This window comes from Podarcis erhardii, assembly GCF_964252035.2.
Source record: "Podarcis erhardii genome assembly, chromosome: 5".
Classification (NCBI taxonomy): domain Eukaryota; kingdom Metazoa; phylum Chordata; class Lepidosauria; order Squamata; family Lacertidae; genus Podarcis; species Podarcis erhardii.
Genome location: NC_138509.1, coordinates 61788840 through 61801177, shown reverse-complemented (window position 1 = coordinate 61801177; position 12338 = coordinate 61788840). Strand labels below are relative to the sequence as shown.

The 12338-nt window shown below is 43.6% G+C and overlaps 1 protein-coding gene across 22 annotated transcripts in view; it reads left to right on the top strand.

Moving 5' to 3' along the window:
* Positions 1-12338, top strand: part of KIF1A (kinesin family member 1A) — a 119407-nt gene that overhangs the window by 44609 nt on the left and 62460 nt on the right. For 15 of the 22 annotated variants that reach the window (XM_081864591.1, XM_081864589.1, XM_081864585.1 and 12 more), the window contains exons 5-14: positions 194-259; positions 1452-1630; positions 2139-2250; positions 3361-3438; positions 3644-3709; positions 4974-4991; positions 5800-5875; positions 6297-6375; positions 8063-8205; positions 9540-9566. In XM_081864591.1, coding sequence (XP_081720717.1) covers positions 194-259; positions 1452-1630; positions 2139-2250; positions 3361-3438; positions 3644-3709; positions 4974-4991; positions 5800-5875; positions 6297-6375; positions 8063-8205; positions 9540-9566 — 844 coding nt within the window. The remainder of the gene's footprint in view (positions 1-193; positions 260-1451; positions 1631-2138; positions 2251-3360; positions 3439-3643; positions 3710-4973; positions 4992-5799; positions 5876-6296; positions 6376-8062; positions 8206-9539; positions 9567-12338) is intronic. The other 7 variants (XM_081864580.1, XM_081864579.1, XM_081864594.1 and 4 more) reach the window with 1 other exon arrangement.

Below are 12338 nucleotides of genomic sequence, written 5' to 3'. Positions count from 1 at the left end.
CTGTGGCCACAGCATGAAGCCCAAAAATGATACATCCACTGTTTCATTCAGAATGTTTTTTCCCTTGTTTTCCTCCTCTAAAAACGATGTGCGTGTTATGGTCAGGTGCGTGTTATAGAGCGAAAAATACGGTAAATGGTACTATTGTCATAGATAAATGCAGCTCTTTTTCTTTCCTTCTGATGTTATGCAGCTTTGTGAGGATCTTTTCTCTCGAATCAATGACACAACAAATGACAACATGTCATACTCAGTGGAGGTAAGAACTGGTACTTGGTCATAGTCCATACTTCCTTTGGGGCAAGATGGAATATAGGATGGGTACTCTGAGCATGAATGAAAGTCGTATTGGCGTGTGGAAACACAAAGTCATTGGATTATGAATTGACAACAACAAAAGTTACAGAAGAGTGTTCTACTAAATTCTTGGGTGACCAGGTGAAAAAGAAGACAAGACTCCTGGCCTTTAATAGTTGTTTAGAAGAAAGGATTTCAGCAGCTATGGCTTTTTAATGCGAAATTCCCTTTTCTACACAACTGTTAGGTGAAGCAGCCCTGTCTTCTTCTTTTTATCTCTCCACCCTAGGGGTTCACCGTGTTTACTTTTAGGTACAAATTTAGTGGGCAGCAACTGCCTTAGGGTTCACCCACACTTCCTTTCGCCATGCTGCTTTTCCCCAGGAAAGCTCGTAGTTTAGCACTGAATTGGAACAAATGGCAGTTGCGTTTTCTGTGGATTGCTGTTTGTTCCTATTTAGTGCTAAGCAGCAGGTTTTCCAGGGGGAAATGGTGGGGCAAATGCAAAACTGCTTGGATAAGCAGCAGTGTGGACAAGCCTTTAGTCAGCTTTCAGTGTTAACCTGATGATCCTGCACAGCTGTGCTCCCTCCTCCCCTTATTGGATGAATAATATGCAACTCTGCTCACAAAGCAGCTCCCTTTTGAAAATCTGCTTCCAGTGTTTATGTTAGCACTATCTGCTGTGCATATTTCTTTTTACACATCTGTCTTCAGGGTTTGAAAAGCTTGTGAAGAGAGCACTGGGTAAAAAATGCAATCCAAAGAAAGTTTGAGCTATCAGTGGAACACAGAGCTATCAGGTGCTTAATTATTTGGAAGTATGTCCCATTGTGTTCAATGGGCTTTACTCTCAGATAAGTGTGCCCAGGATTCTGCTTAATTGTGTTCCTAAACCCCTTTGATCTGTTCATAGATTTTCTTTGTGAGGTCTTCCCAAATAACTTCTCCCCAACTCACTGTTTAGAAATAATATATTGTAGGCTCAGGTCAGAGGGGTTTTGTTTTATTGTGTTCTGAAGAGATAACTTGCACTATGTGTGTATCAGGTAGTGTCCACAAGATGTGCCCTCTCCTATGCAGCTGTGCTTATGTTCAAATAGATCCATTTTTTCAGTGCATAATTCTCATTGTCTGCACACTGTGCCCCACAGGTGAGCTACATGGAAATATACTGTGAGCGTGTGCGTGACCTCCTGAACCCCAAGAACAAAGGAAACCTGAGGGTGAGAGAGCACCCACTCCTTGGACCATACGTCGAAGATCTCTCGAAACTAGCTGTCACATCCTATAATGACATCCAGGATCTAATGGACTCTGGAAACAAAGCCAGGTAAAAAACAACAACTTCAGGAAGGCCTACCTCATTCTCCCATGTAGTCATGAACATAATTGTTATTCAGAGCTCTTTCCACCAGAGGTCTTTGTGGCAAGGGGGGTTATTGGGGAGCTGAGGTTGCCTAAGGGGACAGTTGATGGTACTGGGACATGAGGACCCCCTAGCAAATCCGTGGCCCTCCAGATGTCATTGGACTACAACTACTATAAATCTCTGACCATTGACAATGATGGCTGCAGCTGAAGGGAGGTTCACAGGTTTCCCATCCCTGTTTTAAAGAATTGCTTAAGCACTTGAGCACTGTTTAGAATCTTAATTCCTGGACTCCTGCAGCCTGGACTCCTGCCTTGTCAGCCTTGCTTCCCAATTGAATGAGGCTTTTGAGACCTTGGAGAAAGACCTCCTTATAGCATTGGATCTTTGCAAGTAGAAAGTGAAACTTGGATTCCCAACTTAAGCAGAAATAGAAATTTAACACTTCACTGTTGTTCTTGCTCAACAGGACGGTGGCTGCCACCAATATGAATGAAACCAGCAGCCGCTCACATGCCGTCTTCAACATTATCTTCACCCAGAAACGGCATGATGCAGAGACTGACATTACCACTGAGAAGGTGAGTGTAGGCAGACCAGTAAAAGTTGGTGTTCCTGCCAGCAGCACAAGAGGTTAGGGGTGGAATGGGTGCAGCCTCCTGCCACCTTCCTTGTTATAACTACACAGCCATGACTCAGCCTCTAACCTCAGCTGGCTCTTTAGCTAAACAACATGACTCAATGGAATGGGGGCAAAGATCATCATTATTCAAAAAAATGAGGTGAGGATAGCTTGATGGGATTGCTTAGAAGACGAACCTGCTATTCTTTAATCTTCCTTACATTTCCTTTGCAAAGCCCTGCATCCACCAATGATTTAGGCTTGGGTCTGGGAATAAAAATAATAATCAAAATATGCTCCAGCTTTGTGTTGTCAGAACTTCCACCAAAATATATGGATACTAGGAATGTAAAAAGAGTGGGATCATAACAAAGGTCAATCTAACCCGGCAACCAGATGTTTCCAATAAGCCCACCAGCAGAGCTTAATGGCAGTAGTCCTCTGCTGCTGGCTCTGACTATGGAAGTGCCATGTAGCCATCATGGTTATTAGCCTTAAGGCCTATGAACCTTTAATGGGCCTGGATGCTCTGGATACTGGATCCTCTGGACTGCTGCCAGAGTTGGGACAAATGTGGTCATCATGGAGAGCCCAATTGGGCAAGCATCTTGTGTTTTTATGGTTTCTTGGTTGTTTTATTGTACATTGCCTTGAGTTTTGTTATTGACAGAAAGGAAATGAACAAGTTTTAATTTTTAAAAACATTGGAAAAAACACAGAAACAGTTCTCAGTTTAGCCTGTCTTGTCAGCACTTGTGCGATGAGTGGAGTGAAGGATTTCCTTCCGAATAAGACTCTTAAAGCTTCCAACATCTCGACTGCATGTGGCCCTTTCTAGTGTCATGCCAAGCAAGAGTTGGTATGAGTCCAACACTTTCATTTGAACAAAGCATTTGCTGCTAAACTGTTGTGCCTTGTTATGAAACATCATCGTGGTCGTGCGTTCTATTTCTTTCCTGCCTTTCTTGCATCAGACTCAAAAGTGGCATATGTCAGTACCTAGGTGGCCTCTTGTTCAGGTGGTAGATATCATAGGCAACAAGTTCCTCATCTGTTTTTCTGATTTCAGGTCAGCAAAATTAGCTTAGTGGATCTTGCAGGGAGTGAACGAGCTGATTCCACAGGAGCAAAAGGCACAAGACTGAAGGTAAGAGAAGAGACCAAATTAAACTAGAAATGGATGCATGTGTCTTTATTGTATGTAGGATTGGGTACACCAAGCCTCTCTCAAGGGAGTAATTCTTAATCCTGATGGTTGTGTGAAGCAGAATGTCCTCAGCGGTTGAAATTTCTTTGTGAAAAGTTTGTGTTGGAATTAGTTGCTCCAAATAAGGATTGTCTTGTTCTTACAGGAAGGAGCAAACATCAATAAATCACTCACTACGCTGGGGAAGGTGATTTCTGCTCTGGCTGAGATGGTAAGGATTGATAGTTGTGAGTTTATATACAGAGTTTACAACTCTCAATACACACTCTGCAATGCTTCACTAGAATTGCTCAGCCTGGTCCCTGGAGCAGCTATGAATCTTTATTATTATTATTATTATTATTATTATTATTATTATTATTATTATTATTTCTATACTATCATCTGAGGATCACAGGGCAGTTTATAGTATAAAAACACAAAAATGCATACCATAGTAACAAACAAAAGCAATATTCTCCCCTCTACAGTTTAAAAGGCCATAGCTTGTTTAATTAGCCAAAGGCCTGAGAGAAGAGGAATAAAGTATGGAAGATGCCCTGTGTTTCAGTTTGTGGAAGATAAATATGCATGTGCAATTAGGCTTTTTTTTTTTTTTTTTTAGCCCCCGTCTCCTTATGTGCTTTTTGGGTGGTGGGGGGAGGGAATGTGATAATCAAAACAGGAAATTTCCAATACATTTAAGTTTCTAAAATTAAGTCTAATGTCCAAAAATGTTATGTGAAAAACAAAACAAAGACAGGACATTTTTGTTAATTGTCTCTTTAAAAATTAAAACGCCAGAGAACAGGATTGGATCTTAGCGGGAGAAACAGGAACAGGATTGGATCTTAGCGGGAGAAAACCTTTGTATGGCTGACATATGCTCCTTATTTTGTCAAGTCTAGCACCCTATCTTCCACACCACTATAATTCTATGAACCTTACCTCTGAACCGTGATGGGCAGAGCAATCATAAGACTAGGTTGGGGAGTATCAAGGTGGAGCAACCACTGCTTCCCAAACTCTGCTGCTTGTGCTGACTAGGTCAGAATATGTCTCTTGTTACACCAGCTTGAGGCTGGCACAGCAGAGAGGCCTCAGGATTGGTTGGGATATCTTCAGGACTTTGGATTGCCCTGCCCCAAAATTTTCTGTCTCAGGGCTTTCCCACACTTTACGGATGGCCAGAGAGAACTGCTATTGGTAGTTTCCTGCCACACTGAGTACAGAGCTCTCCTCACCAGTGGAAGTTGTCAGTGGGTTCCCTGTACCTTATCCTGACCCCTTCCATTTGCACAGAACTAGGTTAGGATTGCGTTGGAAAGGCTCTCCATCTGGGCATGTGGGTGTTATATCTGGCTTGTAAGGAGTCAGGATGTTGGTCCCATTTTCTTATTTCAGTTGGTCCCCAAATCCAATTGTTCTTTTATTTGACCCATTTTGGTAATACATGTTTATGCAACTCTAATCAGGATCTTTGTTTTTCCCCCCAGGATTCAGGACCAAATAAGGTAAATAATACCTGTGCTTTGGAGGGGGTTATAGGAATGAGCTGATCTCCCTTGTTCTCTTCCATAACTAGCTTGGAGACATAGGTTGCCCCCCCCCCCCCCCGGTCAAGTAAAACAATAGAAATACTTTTAACTGGCCAATCAGGTCAGTTCTGCCCCCCTACTCCATGGCTACTCCATCTAACCTTTTAATAAGCCAACCATATTTTTTTCTGGTCAGCTGCAGCTGATGCAACTAATGGGCTCTTGTGCAGAGAGCAGGGGTGGTGTTAGCAAGAGGGGCATAGGTGTTTCCCCATGTGTTCCATGGTGCCTGCCTGAAGTTCTCAGCTTTGTTTCTCCTGGTAGTTGGAACCTTAAATAAAATCAAAATGATCGAGAAGAGACAGATCCAGCCCATTGTTATCTTCCACCCCATAAAATGACCTAGATCCTAACACACTTGCCATGGATTCAGTGGGGCTTACTTCTGTGCTGAGGATAGGCGGTGGGTGGGAAGTGGGGGGCTCCTTCACGATATATCACCCCCGTCATCAGTCATGTCGGACCACCCCCAGGAAACAGTTCCAATGCATATGAGTGTACCTGGGATTGACCACTCAAACAGTGCTGAATGCAGAGTGAAACTGGCTTTGGGGAAACTGCAACAAAATGCAGAATTTCAGAAGAAACAAGTGAATTCTGGGTACTACGTACATGGATTCAAAGAACAGGGGTGTATATATGCTTAATGTTCTGTCTTCCTTGGATTGGCAAACAATTTCAGAATCAGAAGTATATGTTTAATTGTGTTCTGTCCTCCCTGTAGAATAAGAAGAAGAAAAAAACAGACTTTATTCCATACCGGGATTCTGTACTTACCTGGCTGCTCCGAGAAAATCTAGGTACTTTGTTCTCATGACTTATCTTAGATCTATCCTTAATCTCTGATTTCTTGGCAGTGGCCCTGCAGGTTGTTTATTGTAAGACTCCTTCTATTGGAGGGGTGGGTAACACTCCAATAAGCAGCACCATTGCCAGAAATTTCATTGCATCAATATGGTCAAGCATGGATAGTGCATTGCTAGTACCCAATTTTTCTCCAACTTGCACCACGTTTGGGTGACTGATGAGGCTATCATGGTGCTTGGGGCAGTTTTATTTGCTCATACCTTGTGAGCAAAATGATATGGTGAACATGAGAGTGAAATACTATATATAGAGGAAGAGTGTTAGAAAGGAAAGGAAGGGAACCAAAGGAGAGATGTGGTATGTAATTTTATATTTGTACCAGACACTGTTTTTCTCTGTTAATTTCCTGGGCAGGTGGTAACTCTCGGACTGCTATGGTTGCTGCTCTCAGTCCAGCTGACATCAACTATGATGAGACTCTCAGCACCTTAAGGTAGGTCCCATGCAAATTTTCTCACACTCTGAATGGGGCCAAAGGGTAAAAGATTCCCCTTTTGAAATTAGACTATGTTGCTTGTATGAGACTACTCTCAAGATGTTCCAGGAAGAAAACATGTTTGGATACTGAGTAAACAAGAACTCTTTTTTCCCAGTGGATTATTTTGGGAATATGAAGTAAAAAAATAAATAATTAATGGAAAATCTGGATCCTTCAAGTCTGGAAATGCAGGTTTGCATATAATGTTCATATCACAACAATTTCAAGTTGTTTCCACAGAAAAGCACTGAGCGTATATTAACTTACTGCCACTTTGATCACTTGATTAACCCACAGTAGTTTCACAATAACAGCAGTGGTGAATACAGTATGTCCTTTTGGAGCCTGGAAAAGCATGCTGATACACCCTGATATGCTGATCAGATACATCAAGCAGGAAGAAAATTTACATGGTGAAAAAACAGCTTGATTTTATTGTAGGAGCTATGCAAATAATGTTGAATGAAGGTATCCATGTATATTCTCCTCCTAACATCCTATCTATTTCCACCATTAATAACATCCCCACAGTTCCTTGCTGATAGTGTAGCAGAGCTCCTTCCTATGGAAGGCACTGAATATGCTTTGCTGATAACTAATGTTGTTGCCACAGGAACAGTCTGAGGTTCCACCACTTCTTTGTCCGTATTGTTGTCCTTCAGGGATTTCACTGTGCTATTATTATCAGCTTGACTGCATAAGAGGGATGAAACATCCCTGTTCACTTGTGAGCAGCCCCTCTCGATTCAGACTGCCAGACTAAGATGCTTTATTGATGTGTCTGAGGAGGCCAGATCCTTAGGCTGCAGCAACTGAAACCAATCCCACAAGGTGTCATTCGATGGTGCTCCGGGGACCTCCAATGGAGCCAGACCAATTGTGGCATCAAGCTCAGCATGGATCTGAGTGATTCTTCCCTCAAAGTAGTCCACAAATCTCTCACAGCAGACTAGTGACTGGTCTGTTTTAGTGATACAACCCAGGTCTGGGCCAGCTGGTTCACCACTCTAAAGAGCTCTGCTGGCAATTCTCTTAGAGTGCAGTAGAGGCCAGGAAAGTCCCAGTATGCTCCCCTATCCAGGGCCCTCCAGTATCTCTCTACTATACTAGCGGTGTAACCATATTTTGTATTTCCTGGTAGAAGTAGTAATATTGGCAGTTTTCAGTTCTTACCTCAAATATTTCATTTGTATTTGTATTTTATCTTATTTTATTATACACCATTTTTGTAACTTTGGGTTATGAAGCAATTTACAAATCTGCAAATAAAATTAAAAAGTGGCATGGCCCTGAATGTTTTTCTCCAGCTTGGGGGCATGTGTGTGTGTGTGTAGTGATGGAGGCAGGTGGGCAGGTAGGTAGATGGAAGGGGTGTGGGGTTGGAGGCTCACCAGGGTGATGTGCCAAGGATTGATCTCTCTGTGTCCTTGGTTACCAAAACTGAGTGTGGAACGAGGTCTTGTATAACTCAGAATTGGACTGGAATTAATTGAGCTATTTTCTGAGTTTGGGAGGGAAAATAGCTGGGTTTTCTGAGACTGAAATGAGGAAGCTCACCTCAGTGTGCTTCCATAGAAGCCACACAGTATGGCACTGTCAGCAGCCCTTCCTAGTTTACCCAGAATGAATCTTGCTCCTACAGGTATGCTGACCGAGCTAAGCAGATCAGATGTAATGCCGTCATTAATGAGGATCCTAACAACAAACTGATCAGAGAACTGAAGGATGAAGTGGCTCGCCTGAGAGACCTGCTGTATGCCCAGGGCCTGGGAGACATCATTGACAGTATGTTACATTTCTACGCATTGGACTGGGACTGGCATTTATCCCCACCTTGAATAGAACAAGATCCACCCTCTGTGTGGTTTCCCTTTCTGCTTGATAGCCCTCCTGTCCTCCTGCCCTACTGCAAAGTGACAATAAGAAGGTATAAGGGTCAGGTCACATGTTATAGCCACCATGTGGAAGCTAAGTCATTGCATACAATGGCTGTGTCACTACAAACTGTTGAACAAAAGATGTGCTCTCACATGGTGACAATTGCTCAATCTAAGTATGGAGCTACTGCAAATGAATAGCTCACTGTGTTGTCACACCTGCCAGATGGAGGTAATATGGAAAATCACCCCAAGGCAGCTCTGTTACTGGACTTGCTTATCTTTTCCTTCCCCATTGTTTCCTCCTGATTCCCTAAAAGTATTATCCGTCTTTGCACACCTGGTTTCAGGCATATCCCTCTACATGACCCATAGCTTTTTACAGGCCCAGTCATAGAATCAGTGCTTTCTTTCTGGGGGTACGCATACCCCTAAACGTTTTGTGAATCTAAGTTTGGCCTCATTGAGGGGCAGTATTTCAATATGAGTAGGAAAATGAGAGTACCCCTAAACATTTTTTTTAGGAGGGGGAAACACCACTGCACAGGATCATAGCAGTATTTCAGTTCTCCTCCTGTCTGACTTGGGAGAATTGTGTCACCACATTATATTGCTGTGGTAGCTTCCTACGCTGTGAATGAGGGAGAAATAGTTTGACGTGAAGGATATGCATCTCAGGGCCTTTCCTGCCAATAATATAAATTGAGCAATAAAAAAGTTCAGTTGATGCAGGGGATACAGATGTCTTTCTCCCAGATAGCACATTTGTTGTGAGATGTAGGGATTTTGGTTTCTTTATCCCACAGCAATCAAACAGCAGTATTTTGATGCTAGGAAGATGTAATCTACCACCTACAGCGAGTAAGTGCTGCAGAGAAGGTGGGCTTATAAGTTTCATGTCTCCTTTATTGGACGGTGACTGTGTCATTGCTGAAAACCACCATTTTGTTAGCATTTTAGTTTCATTTTCCACACCCCTATATTAGCTTGGATGTTGTGTGCTCCTGAAAAGGTGATTACACATCTTCCTATTTAAACTAGTTTGACAGAAGACTATCCCCTTGCAGTCAGTCTGACTCCTATCCTGCACTATAGAAATACATGGCATACTGTACAAAAGAACAAATTCCAGGTTTCTGGTAATGTGGAAAGGCCCTCAGGTGTTGTTTCTTTATACCTATGAGATAAACCTACTCTTGTTTTCTTTGTCTTCCCCCCGCACCCTTCTCCTATCTCTCTTAGCCAATCCTGTTCCAGGAGGACCTAAATGTGTGTATTCCCCATTGCTGATATTTTGTGTGCTTCTCTGCTTCTGACAGGCTCAGTCATAGCTAAGGAACATAACTACAGCATGAGAAAGGAGACAGTTCCCCAAGTACAGTTCAGCAAGGCTATTGGGAACATGGTTGCCTTCATAGCTCCCCAATCTGATATTCATACAGTCTCCTGTAGGGAGGAGGGAAAAAAGAAGCATCAGCGATAATCCAGTCACCGTGTTAAACATAACCTTGATGGGCACCCACTGCTTTCAACAGCACCAATGAGAGATTGCTGTGCTGAGTCCTGCACTCTAATTATAACCTTGTTCCATAGAAATGGTCTTTCTTCCCATGAAGAGGCCCAAGTGTGAGACTGCTCCTCACAACTGGAGAAGATCTATCCCAAACCCTGAGAATCCTGTAATGAGAATGAGATCTTTTCTGGGCTTGACTGACACATGGACCCATAGACAAAATAAACTTCACAATCTATACCTCCTCCAGGCCATTTTGCCCTGCATCCTTAGTTGGAGGTCCTGCAGCTCTTCACCATACCTTGACTTTGTCTTTCACAATCTTATTATCCAGGAAACTTTTCCTGCTAAAATCTTCTGGGCAGTCTATGCTCTTGAGGTTTCCTTTCTCTATGCTGTAACTGTGTTTCCTGCTGCTTTTGCTGCTGTTGCTGCTTCTGCTTCTGCTGGGACTGGGTCTAACGAATATCTTCTGGGTGGGAGAGGGAAGGAGGAAGGAGGAAGGAAACTAAGGTATCTGCTTCAGGCCACAGGTGGCACAGTTGTTACTGGTGATCCTATTTGGCCTTCCTGCTGATTGTATGGTTGTACCTGTTAGGAATGTTGCTGGAATAGTTAATTGGCTGATGGGTGTGACAGAATGAACTGGCTTTTGCTGGCATGTTAAAAGGCGCTGCAGTCTGTGCCTTGTTTGTGAGCAGTGCAGCCTACGCTCTGATCTAAAACACCCATTTAAACCACAGGCAGGCGAACCAAATTTTCTAGGGCTTGTATATTCTCAGAAACCACCCAGTGTCCATGCATTAAAAACCCAACTGGGCCTGCCCACCCCCCCGGATTGCACAGGTTCTGCCTTCCCTCCGCCCATCTGCTGAACAAAGCCCAAGACATCTATTTATATTATTAAACATATTGAACATAGGGTTTATTGAACCAGAAATCCAACCCAAATCAGAGTAGTTAACAGTGCTGCTCACCTGATTACACCTGGATTTCTGATGTTGTTACTAATTTAACAATTATGCTGAGTTACCAACCTGTTTGCCAATGCCCTTTTCTAAAACATAGCGTTGGGAAATAGTGCATCAATATTTACTCTGCTCTTTACTCAAGAGCCATAGTCTTGGCTCTCCATACTCAAAGAGATTTTGTAAGGGTGGGGGATGGGGGAAGCAGACAAAGTTTTGTAATGGTGTGAGAGTGGTGCCTGGTTGCCAGGCTGTGTTGGCTAGCCAGCGGCGGTGGAGCCCCGGGGCTGGTGGGCACAGGCCAGAGAGAGAGCGCCACGCCATGAAGATGGGGCGTGCCACCAAAGCAACTGAGTTCTCCTCACCAGAGAGACAAAGCAGCTCCGTGTGCCAATCCCACATTGCTTTTGCATGCAGCACGGGACCTGCAGGGTGCCTGAGCTGCCGTGTTCCTTCTGGGTGCCCTCGCAGCCCTGGATCATTCCAGTATCTCCAATGCTTGGAGGCGCGGCCAGCTCACAGCCTTGGATCCCAGCATTGGAGAGGGGGCGCGTTGCTTCTCCAATGCTCAGCACTGAGCTTGCAGGATGCCTGAGCTGTTTCACCCTTCTCAGGTGCCCTCCAGACTCCAGGTGGAGAGCCTCTGAGAAGGAGGCAACAGGCAAGCACCAACCCCGCTCCTTTTGTGATCAGCTCAGGGCTCGCAGGACGCCTGAGCTGTTTCCTTCTCCTTTGGCTTCATCCTGCTGGAGAGTGCCTGAGAAGGATGCAACAGATCATGACCAGCAGGAGGGCACTCCGCCCCCCAAAATCATGCCCGGGGCGACAGCAACCCCCCCATGCTAGGCCTCTGCTAGCTAGGCCTCTGAACAGAGGCTGATAATTTAGGTGCAGAGGAGAGGACAACTGTATTGCAAGGCCAGAGCGTTATACATTGCTGCAAAAAGATTTACCTGGACAGTCTGAGAAAGGTGTTCCTGGTTATTGTTGTTTATAATGTTTAGGGAAGCAGAAAATGAGATTTACATCATGTAAAACTCTCAGAGTTTTCTCCTGGATTTCATGCATCTCAGGTATGTTTGGCCTTTTTGGCATTACAAAGATGCACGCCCTGGACTCTTTCAGTTTCCTATTCCTTGTTAAAATGCAGTAAAAAGGTAAAAATTAGAAGGGGACTTCTTTGAGCAGGAAGGTCACTCATTTCAGAGTCTCTGAATGTGCACAGCTTTTGTCCTAATCTTAGATGATGCCAAAAAAACTGAAACAGCAGCCATCTTATCCTGATTTAGATGAATGAACAAGAAATGCCTTGAGAATTCCCAACAGCTAACCTCCTACTTTCCCTTTTTTCTTTGAGTTTTGACTGAAATGGCTGATACTCAATGACTATTTTGAGCCATATAGGGAAGATGCCGTGTCTATGGTCCTGCTTTTTCAAGCAACACTTCCATTCTGACCTTCACAAACAGATGGAAAGTTGAACACTTGGTTCTAAATTCAAGCTCTTGGGCTCATTAATATTATGCTAACACTAACTCTTAAAACACTAAACTTTTGCTG